The sequence below is a fragment of the Amblyomma americanum genome, chromosome 3 (genome assembly GCF_052857255.1).
Source record: "Amblyomma americanum isolate KBUSLIRL-KWMA chromosome 3, ASM5285725v1, whole genome shotgun sequence".
Classification (NCBI taxonomy): Eukaryota; Metazoa; Arthropoda; class Arachnida; order Ixodida; family Ixodidae; genus Amblyomma; species Amblyomma americanum.
The window spans coordinates 114,757,089-114,770,581 of NC_135499.1; the positions used below are offsets into that span (position 1 = coordinate 114,757,089).

A 13,493-nucleotide genomic window follows, 5' to 3' on the forward strand; every position below is an offset into this window, starting at 1 on the left:
ATGGCTCATCATCAACTACCGGAATACGATTACCAGTCCGACAACTGGAAGGCCTACATCACGAAGGTAGAAGCTTATTTTGAGGCAACTGGCGTCAGCGACTCGGGGAAGAAGAGGGCGTTGCTGGTAGCAGCATTGAGTACGCGCACCGTGCAAGTGCTCTCAGGACAGGTTGCACCGAGGAAGCCAAACTCGCTGACGTACGAGGAAGCAGTCAAAGTTTTGGATGCCTACTTCGACCCCAAGCGTCATGAAATAACGGAGAGCTATCGCTTCTTCAATCGCTGCCAGTTGGAAGGTGAGCCCATTCAACAGTTCATCGTTGAAGTTCGCCGGATTGCGGATGGCTGTAATTTCGGTGACATGCTAGACCGGATGGTTGGCGACAGAATCGTCTGTGGCGTGAGGTCAAGCGCTATTCAGAAGCAGCTATTAGCGAAAACAGATTTGACGTTGAAGGAGGCTGAAACAATTGCCATATCAGCAGAAGCAGCGGAAAACGATACAAAGAAGATGTCTTCTGACATTGAACCCGTACTCAAGGTCAGTGCACGACAAGCTGATGAACTGGTGTCAGTATGTGGGCGTTGCGGAAGTAAGAAACACAACTGAAACGCCTGCGGCTGGGCGAAAGCGAGGTGTTACCGCTGTGGTGTATACTGCCATCTGGCGAAGATGTGCCAAAGCGACGTGCGGAAAGGACGCCCAAAGGCACGTTCACAATGCAAGCAAGGAGAAGCGTTTGCAGTAACAGCGGATGTTACTGAGGAAAATGGAGACGATGCGCACATTTGGACACTAACCGCACCCTTCAATCGTCGCCTACCACCACCTATTCTTCGTACTTTCCCATGGTGTGGCATTGACGTACCTATGATTGTGGACACCGGCTCACCCGTCTGTGTTGTGTCCAAAGAGATTTTTGAGAAAAACCGTGAACATTGGCCGCAATTAGAACCCGCATTCATTAAACTGTCCTGTTATCTTGAACAACTTCCAGTATTAGGGAAACTGAGTATGTCAGTGTCCTACAACGACAAGGAGGTCAAGAGTCCCTTGATGGTCCTGAACTGTTCAGGTCCGAGCCTTTGTGGACGGGAGTTGATTTCCAAGTTCAATGACACAGGAACCTCGGTGTTGAACGTATCAGTGCAACAAAAATCTGGTCCAGGAAGCAGCCATACCCCCGCCATGCATGCCGTCCTGTCAGAGTTCAAAGACGTCTTCAGCCCCGAGCTGGGCCTAATTGACGGACACCCTATTCATCTGAAGCTCAAGGAAGGCGCCATGCCGAAATTTTGTAAGGCCCGTTCCCTTCCATTTGCTTTACGCGACAAAGTTTCGAAAGAGATTGATAGGCTCGTAACACTTGGAGTACTGTCACCTGTAACGCACGCCGAATGGGCTACTCCCATTGTGCCTGTAATGAAGAACGGCGAGGTTAGAATCTGCGTTGATTTTAAGGTGACCTTGAATCCCGTCTGTGAACTGGAGCAGTACCCGTTGCCAGCTATTGATGACATCTTCGCATGCCTGAACGGTGAGGACTGCTTCAGCAAGCTGGATTTAAGAGACGCGTATAACCAAGTCCCCCTCGATGAGGACTCAAGGAAGATGTGCGTAATCAATACACACTGTGGGTTGTTTTGCTACAACCGACTGCCGTTCGGCATAGCTTCCGCGCCTGCCATCTTCCAGCGGGAAATAGAAACAGTTCTGCAGGGCCTGACAGGTGTTCAGGCTTACCTTGACGACGTTTTGGTATCAGAAAAACTTGGTAGCACCGACAGATTACGACAAGTACTGCAGCGTTTTCGTGAGCATGGAGTGAAGCTCAGACTTGAGAAATGCAGCTTTCGCCAAGAGGCAGTGACGTATCTGGGTCATAAAATTGATCGTGAAGGTCTGCATCTGATAGAGAAGCATGTTGAAGCAATCGCGCAAGCCCCCAACCCACAAAATGGTCAGCAGTTGAGGTCGTTTCTGGGCATGATTACATTTTATTCGAAGTTCATGCCCAACATGTCTTCCGTACTTGCACCGCTGTACAAGTTATTGGAGAACAGCACACGTTGGTTCTGGGGACATGCGCAAGAAGCAGCTTTTCGTGCAGCAAAAAAAAAATGCCTTCTGGAAGCGGCTGTGCTGGCTCACTATGATCCCGAGAGACCCCTCAAGCTAGAGTGTGACGCTTCACAGGACGGAATAGGTGCCGTGCTTTTCCATACATTCGGAAAGGTAAACAAACCTGTCGGGTTCCGTTCTAGGACGCTAACAAGGGCTGAGAAAAATTATTCCCAGCTTGAGAGAGAAGCCCTTGCTTTTGTGTTTGGAGTGTCCAAATTCCGTGATTATCTCGTAGGCCGAGAATTTGTATTGGTCACCGACCACCAGCCGCTCGTGGGCCTGCTGAAGGCGGATCGACCAACTCCAGCATTGGCAGCCGCCAGAATACAGCGCTGGGCGCTGTACTTAGGCGGATTCCGCTATCAGCTTCAATACTCTCCTGGTAAACAACTCCTCAACGCTGACGCCCTTAGTAGACTGCCACAACGGACGTCTGAGCTGAAGCCACCAGAAGCGGACCCACCAGACTATCTGCTGGCCTTGAGTGTGTTCGATGAGGGAACTGTGTCAGTTGAGGAGCTAAGGCAGTTGACTGCGGGCGACCCTGCTCTGAGTCAAGTTATGCGATTCACCAAGAACGGTTGGCCACCCTGCGCGAAAGGCTTGAACACGAGTGTCGCACCTTTTTTTGACAAGAAATTGGAGCTTTCTTTGGCCCACGGGTTGTTATACTGGGGCCGGCGAGTAGTCGTTCCGATGGAGGCGCGACGTCGCATCTTTTACCTTTTGCATGAGACGCACCAGGGATCGTCCGCTATGAAGGCGGTTGCTAGATCGTCATTCTGGTGGCCAGGGTTAGATCGCGAAATAGAGGAAGTGACAGCGTCAAGTCAGAGTTGTGTCCAAAACCTGCCCATGCCAGCTACAGCAACGCCAAAAGGCTGGCCCGCTACTGTTGAAAAATGGGCAAGGGTACATATCGATTTTGCGGGACCTATTGCAGGGAACATGATACTCGTGGTCGTGGACGCATACAGTAAGTGGATTGAAGCTGTGCCACTCCGACAAGCGAACGCTTCATGCACAATCAACTGCCTGCGCGGTATCTTCTGCAGATTTGGCGTGCCACGAACCATCGTATCCGATAATGTAACGCAGTTTACCGCTGACGAGTTCGCTACTTTTGTCAAGAGGAACAACATAACGCATCTGCGCACAGCTGTATATCACCCTCAATCGAACGGCCTAGCAGAAAGGGCTGTCAGGACAATTAAGGACGGCCTCAAGAAGATTGGTGAGGGGCGGCTGGAAGATAATATAAACAAGCTCCTTTTCAATTACAGAAGGACACCTAACCGCTCTGGAAAATCGCCGTCAGAGCTGCTCTTCGGATATAAAATTCGATCCCGTTTAGATACATGTTTCCCTCCTGTACACGCAGGGCCAGCGAACGAAGCAGACGAGTGGTCACTGCCATTGCCTGAAGCTACCGTGTACGCCCGCAACTTCGGAAGGGGTGAGAAATGGACTCCAGGAATTGTAGAGTCTACAACAGGCTCTCGGATGGTGAGCATTCGAACACCAGCCGGATCAGTAAGACGACATGTTGACCAGGTGCGAGACCGGGAAGATGCGACGCCACCGTTTGGTAAAGACCAAGAAGCGGCAAAACGAGACTCGAGAACAGGTACTCCTAGCGACTACCCACTGTTGCCGAGAACGCCAGCCGAACAAGGGGGCATAACAGAACCTGAGCATGAACTTCAGCCGGAACTCGCAGGGAGCAACGCTGAACCCGTCAGATCACGCCAAGCCTTGCGGCGCTCTACACGTCAAAGAAAACCAGTACAGCGACTTCACTATTAAGGAAGAAGAGATGTTGTAAAGTGTCGTCAGCCGCAATCAGACTGCTTTGCAAGCGCTGACGGCACGTGCGTTTATCGTTTGATATCCTTCCCTTGTTCTCTCTTTCCCCTCTCTGATTCGTATATATACGCTCCGAGCCGGAAGCAATAAAGATTCATGTTGCAACCTTCGAACAGCGTACTGTCGTATACAGTAAGACACGCCACGTGTGTCGTAACGATGCAACAAAATGCGACTCTTCCTGTCTGATAAAGGTAAACATGTTCAGAAGGTGCCAGAGAATCAACTTTTTCTCAGAAAAATAATTGGAAATATCTGTAATCAGTGTCCGTTTAAGGCTTGCTGCTGTGCATAATAACGGTTAGTGATGAGGAAATTAGGCAAGCCTGGGGGTTCCAAGTGCATTATGTCGGTCGTCATCAGGCTTAAAAATGAAACAGTGGAGTGTGGAACTCTTACGGGACCGTCAGGCGCTTGATGGCGTCTGATGGAGCTATGACTTATACCTTTCAGGGTATTCTTCCATCACGCGAATCGGTTTCATATAACTGTACCCAGTCCGTTGATAGCTGCTGAAAGCGTCTTTCAGTATATCAGAGGCTGCTAAGGAGCATTTTCCAAAGACATTCGTGTGATCCTGCAACTGTAAAAGCGCATCGACTTTGTACATTACCGCTGCAGTGCAAGAAACCCCAAAAGCGAAAAAAAGACCCTCACTAAGCCATTTGCACTTTCTCACTTCTTTCAGCTGCTGTTTTGCACTCGAAACAGGGCAGATGAGCTGGTTTTTTTTTTTTTTTGTAACCTGACTTTTGTCCGGATCACTGTTTGATACATGGGCATCAGCGTGTTCTGTGCATAGTCAACCTGTCCGATTTCCTGACAGCACGTTTTCACTTTAATGAGGTGAAGATCCATTGGAAAATTTGTCCTTAGAAAAGCTGCTCATAACTCTAGTCACCCTTCAAAATTCTATTTTCGAAACTCGGTCTTAACCGAGAAATGTCAGTATCCATGGCATAAATGACACAGTTCGCTAACCATTGAGTACGCGTTACACTCAGCCATATGAGAAAAACTAACAAAGTGCTGAAGCCCTCCGTCCTTCGTCCGTTTTTTGCGCTTCCTAGTAAACATGCATCTGCAACTAGCCCGACGGCTTGCTCTCCTGAAGCCAGGACCTTGGACAGAAGATGCTTCTAAAGTATTCGCGCCTGTGACCAGGAATTCGGGACAGCGCCCGCCAGCACCGCTTAGCCTAGGGGCCTATCACGTTCTGTTGATGATAATGATGATGATGTCCTGAGGCTGAATGGCACGTACCCACGGCGGAGATTGGCCAGGGTGCATTGCTGACACAAACTCACACATGGGTAAGGAGTGTAGTAATTGGATAACTTTGTGAAGAAGACTCGAATTTGGATTTAAAGGGTGGTAAAAAAAACGGAAATGAAAATACTGAATTCACATTCTAGCATAATAATGTACCCGATGCAGTTATAGATCCGTGAATAAAATAGCACACAGGTTTCCAGGCATATCCCTTGGCGCTTGCCCCAAAGGAGAGGAGGATTAGAAGAGAGAGAGGAGGAACGTTCTGTTATGCGGCCTCTCGGTCCTTCTCTTTCTCTCTTACGGCACAGATGATGTCGAGGCGCTATTGTTGAATGTTCGAAGCCATGCGCCACGTGGTGGCAGTCGAGGGAAATAAAAGCGCTTTTTCCAACGCCTGGTAATGGTTGCGCATTCTCAGGCATTTCTTCGCTACCTTACAGGCCTCTGCTCAACCGGGAGACTGCGTCTTCCTGCAGTGTGCGAGAGAAGTGCTCTTTTTCACTCTCTTCACCTTCTTAGCGCTCACTTGGGTAAGGGAGCATAATAATAAAAATAATAACAATAATAACAACAACAACAATTGGTTTAAGGGGAAAGGAAATGGCGCAGTATCTGTCTCATATATCGTTGGACACCTGAACTGCGCCGTAAGGGATGGGATAAAGGAGGGAGTGAAAGAAGAAAGTAAAAAACAGTTGCCGTAGTGGAGGGCTCCCGAATAATTTCGACGACCTGGGGATATTTAACGTGCATTGACATCGCACAGCACACGGGCGCCTTAGCGTTTTGCCTCCATAAAAACGCAGCCGCGCGGCCGGGTTCGAAGCCGGGAACTCCCGATCGGTAGGGTAAAGGAGCGTAAAAACCAAATTTTAGTAGCATGTTTTCTTCTTTGTAATGATGCGTAAGACATCAGTATATATGAACTACCACATGGTATTCGTCCACGTGCAAGAATAAATTATTAATTAGTTTTCTTCTTCCTTTCTTTTTCGGTTTCAACAGCCGAACGATGGTTGTGACGTCAGCAGTCAAAACAGGTCACGTGAGGCATGAAAAAATTGTGATATCATCGCTGCATCTTCATTCGTTGCAAATCCGGCTCTTGCGGCAGCCTTGCTTTACCACTGTCGTGGATTAAAATGACGATACAGGGACTGCACCGCAGTTTATTCATGCTTCAAGGGCATATACGGACGTTTCGCGGCATAACGCCTGTTGGCTGTTATAGTCAGAACCAAAATTGGCGCCATAGAATAAATTAATCAATTATTTAATGGTCGTAAGAATATATCACGTGGTGATACCTGTCCAATAATCAGTAAGCTAAGAGGCAACCACGCATTTGGTGTTTTCACTTCTTTAATTAAGATTTGTCCATTGCATGTGAAGACACCGATTCGAAACCATGCGTAAGCGGCTCCAAAAGGTGTCATATTATGTCTAACGCGTTGGTGCAGCAGTGATTCCTTGATTGACCCGAAAACGCAAATTATGTGTTCCCCCGCCTTCTTGCTCAACCCACGGACCAACCGAGCGAAGAAATGACAACATAGTTAGTAGATGTATATCGCCTTTGCATTTCTCTGAGATGGCAGCGTCATTTAACTTCCATTACTGTTTTGTTAATGGCAACAGAACACTTTCTTTACAAGCACATGCTCTATGTAACACCGTTTATGGGTTAAGTACTGCTAAATCGACAGCTCTTGCTCAAGAAAAGGAAAAGGTATACTCTAAGGGGCTTCTGACCGCACAGGAACACCCCGTTATGTCATCGCAAAAAGCCAGTATCTCACGCGTAGAAAACATTATTCAGTGAAAAACACAACAAACTGCATACTGAAATACACACCAAAAAAAGATCCGCCGGGTTTTATGAGAAATAAATGCCGAGAACACAAACCCTCATACAAAACTTAAGGTTTTGCTCCTATATTCATTATTGCAGTAGAAAACGCTAAGTAATTAATCGATGCATGGACAATACACAGCATGTAATAGCTCAGAAAACCTACTCTTCCTGACTGCACACTCCACCCGACCCTCAAATACCTGCCGCACATGCAACGAAACGACAACTACGTCCTACGCCACCTTGAAAAACATTTAAACCAAAGCTCAAGAAGCTACAGCGCCCGTGGTCAACCAGACACTGTCCTCCGAGGAGAAAAAAAAAAAGAAGTACTTCTGTGTAATCGCGGCAGGCGTCGTGCTTGAACGTAGCGCCCTCCCCGTTTTTAAAGGAGCAAAATCACTTCACTGTCGTTAGCTACGCATGCGAGCAACCAGGTTGTCGCATGTCGCAAAAACCGTCCTCTTCACGGGGATGCTACGCCACATACCCGTAAATGTCAAGGCGAAGAAAACGTGAAGAAACAAAAAGAAATGCACTCTTTTTTCCTCTGCGTGTCATTGCGCGAGCAGAACACGTGGGACTAGTCCTCATGATATAAAACAGAGCTGCAAAGGACGGGGCACCACCAAACAACGCTCCGCGCAGCCTCGCCGTCTGCATAATAAGCTGCTTTCTGTGTGTAAAGTGCACCAAGCGTATTAGTTGTTAAGAAAGTCAAAATGTTCGGACAGGTAGGCCGTTTCATTTTTATATACTCGCAACAAAATGCTGCTGATATCCCCGATATAGTCATTTGCACACAAAGGAGGTCTGCTGCAGCTTCCAGGTAGCACGAGGTAGATGCACAATGTAACTTTCGCATCCCTGAGCCTAAAAGCTAGAAGTGTTAAAACTAACGCACACTGTCAAAATAACAGGATATGTCTTTGCGTTCGCTCAAGGCTGCCTAAACAAATCAATAATCACTCTATGTGTGAATGTGTGTGTAGTGATGGAAGGAGGGGGGGGGGGGCGCTCGTTTACACATGCCTTTTATTAGCCGACCACATCAAGGATTTAAGAGATCCTCCACAGTAAGTACTAGGGCGCCGTAAGGTATGATAAACTTCCGGACCCGAACCACACCGCCAGAGTTGTGAAAGATGCAGATATTGGATGCCACGGAGCCAGAACGAATCCCCCAGTGTTTTTATTTTTGTTATCTATTCCATAAAGATCCTCCTCAGAGAGCTGTCGTTTTTCGCATGGATGCCATTGCAGAATCAGCAGCGGCTTTCTCTCTCCGTTGACATTTATTCGCCAGAGTTATTATTTTTAGCGAATACCGCGCCATGTTCTGTCTTCTTCGTCCTTTGCAGTCTCGTCTTCGTGTACACTAAAAGGAACTAATATTATTGGAAGACTTTTTGTCCTCTTGTAATGCGAAAATACACCCACGTTTCAACACCGTATTTCTTTTCACAGACTAAAATCCTGCTCTTCTGGCTTGTTGCCGGCATGCACGCCCTACTTCACCACCAAGCCCCAACTCTGTACCAGAACCCTGGATACGGTGGATACACCGCGTCAGCGCCTGGTGCCCCTTACAGGGGATACGATGCATACGCCTCGGTACGTGACAAACACACCGTGGGATTCCACTAGTGCTCCAATTCTCTTAGTAGCCATAGTCAAGAAGAAAATTTCTACAAATCAAATTAGCTCGAAATATTATTTGTTCCTCTGAATATTCAGTTCACAAATACTTGTGCTCCACTGTGGTTTTTTAGCATAGGCCACACTGAAGAGCTTCTGCAACGACGCGAGTTATCAACGAACAATATAAGGTAACTGTGCACAGCTGTCTACCTCTAAATCAGCATTAAATCTCATATCTTAGCGGACATCGTAGTTCTCAACCTACGTGCTGACAATCGTGTTTGCACTAAATATCCAGAAGATTTTTCTAACCATCCCGACAGTGCACCAAAGTGAAATTCGCAGCTAACCTGATTCAATACTTTCCAGGGCAGCCGCAGCGGTGACTTAGTGGTTACGGCACTCGGCTGCTGGCCCGAAAGACGCGGGTTCGATCTCGGTCGCGGCAGTCGAATTTCGATGGGGACCAAATTCTAGAGGCCCGTGTACAGTGCGATGTCAGTGCACGTTAAAGAACCCCAGGTGGTCGAAATTTCCGGAGCCCTTCACTACGGCGTCCCTCATAGCCTGAGTCGCTTTGGGACGTTAAACCCCGATAAAACCAAAACCAAACTTTCCACAGCTCTTTTATACCTCCTTTAGTAAAAGTTAGCACTTTCGAAAGCATAAAAATACCTATAAATTGGTACTCTCAGTGAATTTATGTCAGGTAACATCGGCGAAGAGCTGCCACAACTGAACACCGAAGGTCGAGCAGTTTGACACAACCGCTGGACGCAGGTTAGTCGTTTTAAGTTGCTCAGCATCTCTAGCTTCTATTTTCTGCGCGTTTTTTTCTTTCTCGCCAACAGTCAAAGCAATCTACAGTTTTGCAAGCCTGCAGTTTTTGGGGAGTTTCTTAGTTTGCTCAGGCACCCAAGAGTAAACTCCGTGCTATGCATGCCACTTTCCGGTCGCTGAAAAATTTTATCCCCGAGTAAAATTCGGGTATGAGGGCGAGCGCACGTTTACAATCACAGAAAGAGCCGTCCAATATGCACTCTTTCCACGCAGCCACCTCAGCCGTACAGTTTCGGCTACGACAACGTGGACGAGTACGGCAACCGCCTATTCCACAGCGAGCAGGGTGATGCCAACAACGCCAAGACCGGCTCGTACGGCTACCGTGACGCATGCGGCCTCTACCGCCGGGTGAACTACGTCGCCGACGCCAATGGCTTCCGGGCCACGGTGGACACAAACGAGCCAGGCACTGCACCGGGTGCCAGCGCAGATGTGGTCTTCAACGCCGCACCGGTTGTCCCGCCGACACCTGTGGAAGCCGCAGGTGCAACGGCTGGAGTAGCTCCATTTGCCAACGGTGCTAGGGGTGCAGCGCCAAGCTACAGCAGCGCTTACAACGGATACGGTAGATACGGAAACGCCCCATACGGTGGCAACCCTGGCGCCTATGGATACCGTGTATACGGTGGCTACGGTTCCTACGGCTCCGCTTCCGGTGGGCCAGCCCTGGGTGGATATGCGTACGGAGGATATGCTCCATATGGCCAAGGTGCTGCTGGCTATGCTACTGGCCGCTACGCACCGGGTGGCTATGGGGCTGCAGCTGGATGGGCTGCCGGTCAATACGGGTACCGCCGCCGATAGTAAACACTGCCGTAAAATTTTAAAAGTGCCTTGCCTATAGAAGCGAATGAGTGGCGCTAAAAATTTTACACCTTTCATTTCATTTTTGTTTATTTGTGTACTACTGTACAGCATTGTCCCAATTGCCCAGTCCGCTTTGATAGTGCAAAAGGCCTGTTTTCATGTGTTGCCCCATTTGACCAGCGTGTATGAGATCGGTGTAAGATATTCGCCCGCCGTGTATTCGCAAAAGGATTTTCCAATAAACGAATATCTTTACAATGCTGTATGTGCTACCCGAGTGAATTCCAAAGCCTGCCTGGTCACTGGATTACATTTATTTGATTATATCTGCTTGACAAGCTCTGAATGATTATATTTGTAGTGTTTTTAATAGTACACTTGAGGCAATAGTGAATTCTCTTTGGCCCGTAATGTCTATTTTTAGAGCTCTCTTTTGCTCAGTAAAGACTCTATGAATGGCTTGGTACAGTGATAGCTCGATAACTATTACAAAAGAAGACCTTCTCTATAATAAATCCCACCAAGAACCCAGTACGACCAACAGGACTACACAGGCGAAAAAGGGACTCGGCGTTTCCACTTTTTGTGGCATCATTTCCTATGCCAGTTCCGAAACCATATTCGGTAAAATACGGCGACTACACTAATTTCAGAAGACCCCATGTGGGATTCTTGTTGTTCCTACACGCCTAATGCATGCTATGAAATATAGTTCGCAAGAATGCTCTGCTACGAACACATGAGCTTAGCTAGCCGAAGAATTCTTCTATCCTGCGTCGTAATATAACTGAGCGTCAGGCAAGGATAAATTTCGATGTCTGTTTCAGCCGGAACGAACGCGTTAACCTTCCAATCGCCCGAAACTACGTGCTCGCACCATCCCCACTTCCGCACTTGGGGAGCGTTGTTTACGTCGGTCGCCACAGAAAAAAAGCGGTGAAGAAAGATGAGTGCGCTGTTAGTCGCGAAGAAAAGCTAAAGGAAGGGAAGTGACTAATGGCGGGCGCTCTCCCACAATCGAGAGCTGCAATCTCCATCTATGGGCTGTCCTACAGAGAGAGAGAGAAAAAATATTTTTTTTGCAAAAAGGAGACCGGTGCGGATTTTGGGTTGGGTCCTCAGTCCAAGACTCCAGTGGCTTCCGCTGACGCTTTGGTGATGGAAAATAGTGCCTCCTGGTCTTCCAGGGTGTCGCTGGCCAGCGTCACTTCCCACTGCTCAAGAGCCCCGTTGTGCGACTTTAAGTTGTTGGGTTTAGCAGAGCATGTTCAGGTAATGTGGCAATATCGCCACACCGAGGACATGTATGTCTGTATAATGTCGGGTGAATGCGGTGTAGGTGGTGGAGATTAGAGAAAGTGAATCTTTGCATGTGTTATGCGTGGTAGGAGTCTGCCAGGGAAAGTTTCTTATCTGGCGGGTGGCATACAGAGGCGCGTATCTAGGCGGAGGGTCTCTAGGCGGGTTGAAAAATGGGTTGAGAGGGGGTAGAGAGTAGAGTCACTGTGCCCAACTCGGTTGCTATAATCTCGAGCTAGGGCATCTGCCCTAATATTGCCATCTAAACCTGCATGTCTTGGAGCCCAGGTGAATAGAATATGCTAGGCCATCCTGCCATGCATTTCATTCTTACATCTATTCTCGACGGCGAGATAGTCTCTGAATACTTACTGCAACTGCATTAGACTTCATGTCATTTCATGTCCTGTGTTTGTCGTCAAAGTCCCTGATTGGTTGGTGGGGATATGACATCACAAGGTTAACGTAATTACGACGCAAAAATTAGAACTGGGAAACAAGAGGAGAGCGCCCAACCGGGGAAGGCGAGACAAGCAACTTGAAATATGTTCTCAGCGGCCACAGTGGCCCCCACGTCTGTGCGGAGACGTTCATCGTTCAGTTTAGATCTGCGTCGGGAAGGTCAAGTTGGCCTCGTTTATGCTTTATGGTGGTTTAACGTCCCAAAGCGACAAAGGCTATGAGGGACACTGCAGAGAAGGGCTCCGGAGATTTCGACCACCTAGAGTTATTTAACGTGCACAGACATCGCACAGTGCACGGGGCTTCAGAATTTCGCCTACGTCGAAAATCGACCGCCGCAGACGGGATCGAACTTACGTCTTTCGGGTCAGTAGTCGAGTGTCATAACCACTCAGACACCGCCCAGTTGGCATGGATACGCAACTCACTATAAGTGTCTTACAGACGCAACGAGTAAAGGCTCGTTCGCAAGTACTTCGACAGCAGCGCTTCAAACGCTGCCGCATTCCGCTCTTTTTTATGGCTTCCGGCTTCTAGAGTCGATCGCTATCATCACCTCTGTCACCCGAATGGTGCTGCAATAAGAATGGTGCTGCAACATGCAGGCTCACTCGTAAGTCATCCGCATGGGCTATGTGCACGAAAAGCATTCTTTGCTATGAAAAATATTTCTCTTGCCAATTGCGCAATTAGCTGACGCCCGACCGGACATGAAGAAAGCATCAAACCCACTTGTGGGTGTTTCTTTGGAGAGTCATAAATTTCCCCCTTATCAGGTTTCCCCATGGTGAAGTAGTGAAGAGGCAAATGCGTGTGGTTGCGTATTCCCGAGTGTAGGCTTATAGCTTGCCAAGAAACAAATTTGTTTACCTTTCTGCAATCAGATCAAAGATTCTATACCAAACCTCGCTATTTTGTTGTGTATGAAGAACGCAAAAAAACGAGCAAAAGCGACACTTCTAATAAGACAAAACGAACGGCAACGTTTGTGCATCTTACAAGATTGTTTCACAAGCCTGTTTTAACGCCATATTCTATATACCTTCGACGAACACATCGTAATGTAATGTCCCATTCATGAGGCTAGACCAGCACCACTTTATGGTGAGCTGCCATGCACAGAACTGACTGTATTGGGGCTAAGCGACGTTAGTAAAACTGACAGCATAAATAAATTGCTATTGCCTTACTTTACAGCGTGATGCCTTGGCATCCTTCATCCACGAATGTAACAATAAAGAGAAGTGTGTGTTTCACGTGGGGGTAGTGCATTTCTGTTTTATCACCTGAGTTATTGTTACATATGAAAGAAGCCAAC

At 47.9% G+C, this 13,493-nt stretch overlaps 2 protein-coding genes across 2 annotated transcripts; both read left to right on the top strand.

The window, feature by feature from the left end:
- Positions 1-4,004, top strand: LOC144123245 (uncharacterized). The gene is made up of 4 exons (XM_077656106.1): positions 1-298; positions 1,172-1,300; positions 2,387-2,509; positions 3,509-4,004. Exons 1-4 carry the CDS (start codon positions 1-3, stop codon positions 3,931-3,933), a joined length of 975 nt encoding a protein of 324 aa, XP_077512232.1. The 3' UTR covers positions 3,934-4,004.
- A 4,619-nt stretch (positions 4,005-8,623) lies between these two features.
- Positions 8,624-10,411, top strand: LOC144124034 (uncharacterized). The gene is made up of 2 exons (XM_077656712.1): positions 8,624-8,737; positions 9,818-10,411. Exons 1-2 carry the CDS (start codon positions 8,624-8,626, stop codon positions 10,409-10,411), a joined length of 708 nt encoding a protein of 235 aa, XP_077512838.1.
- The last annotated feature ends 3,082 nt before the right edge of the window (positions 10,412-13,493 follow it).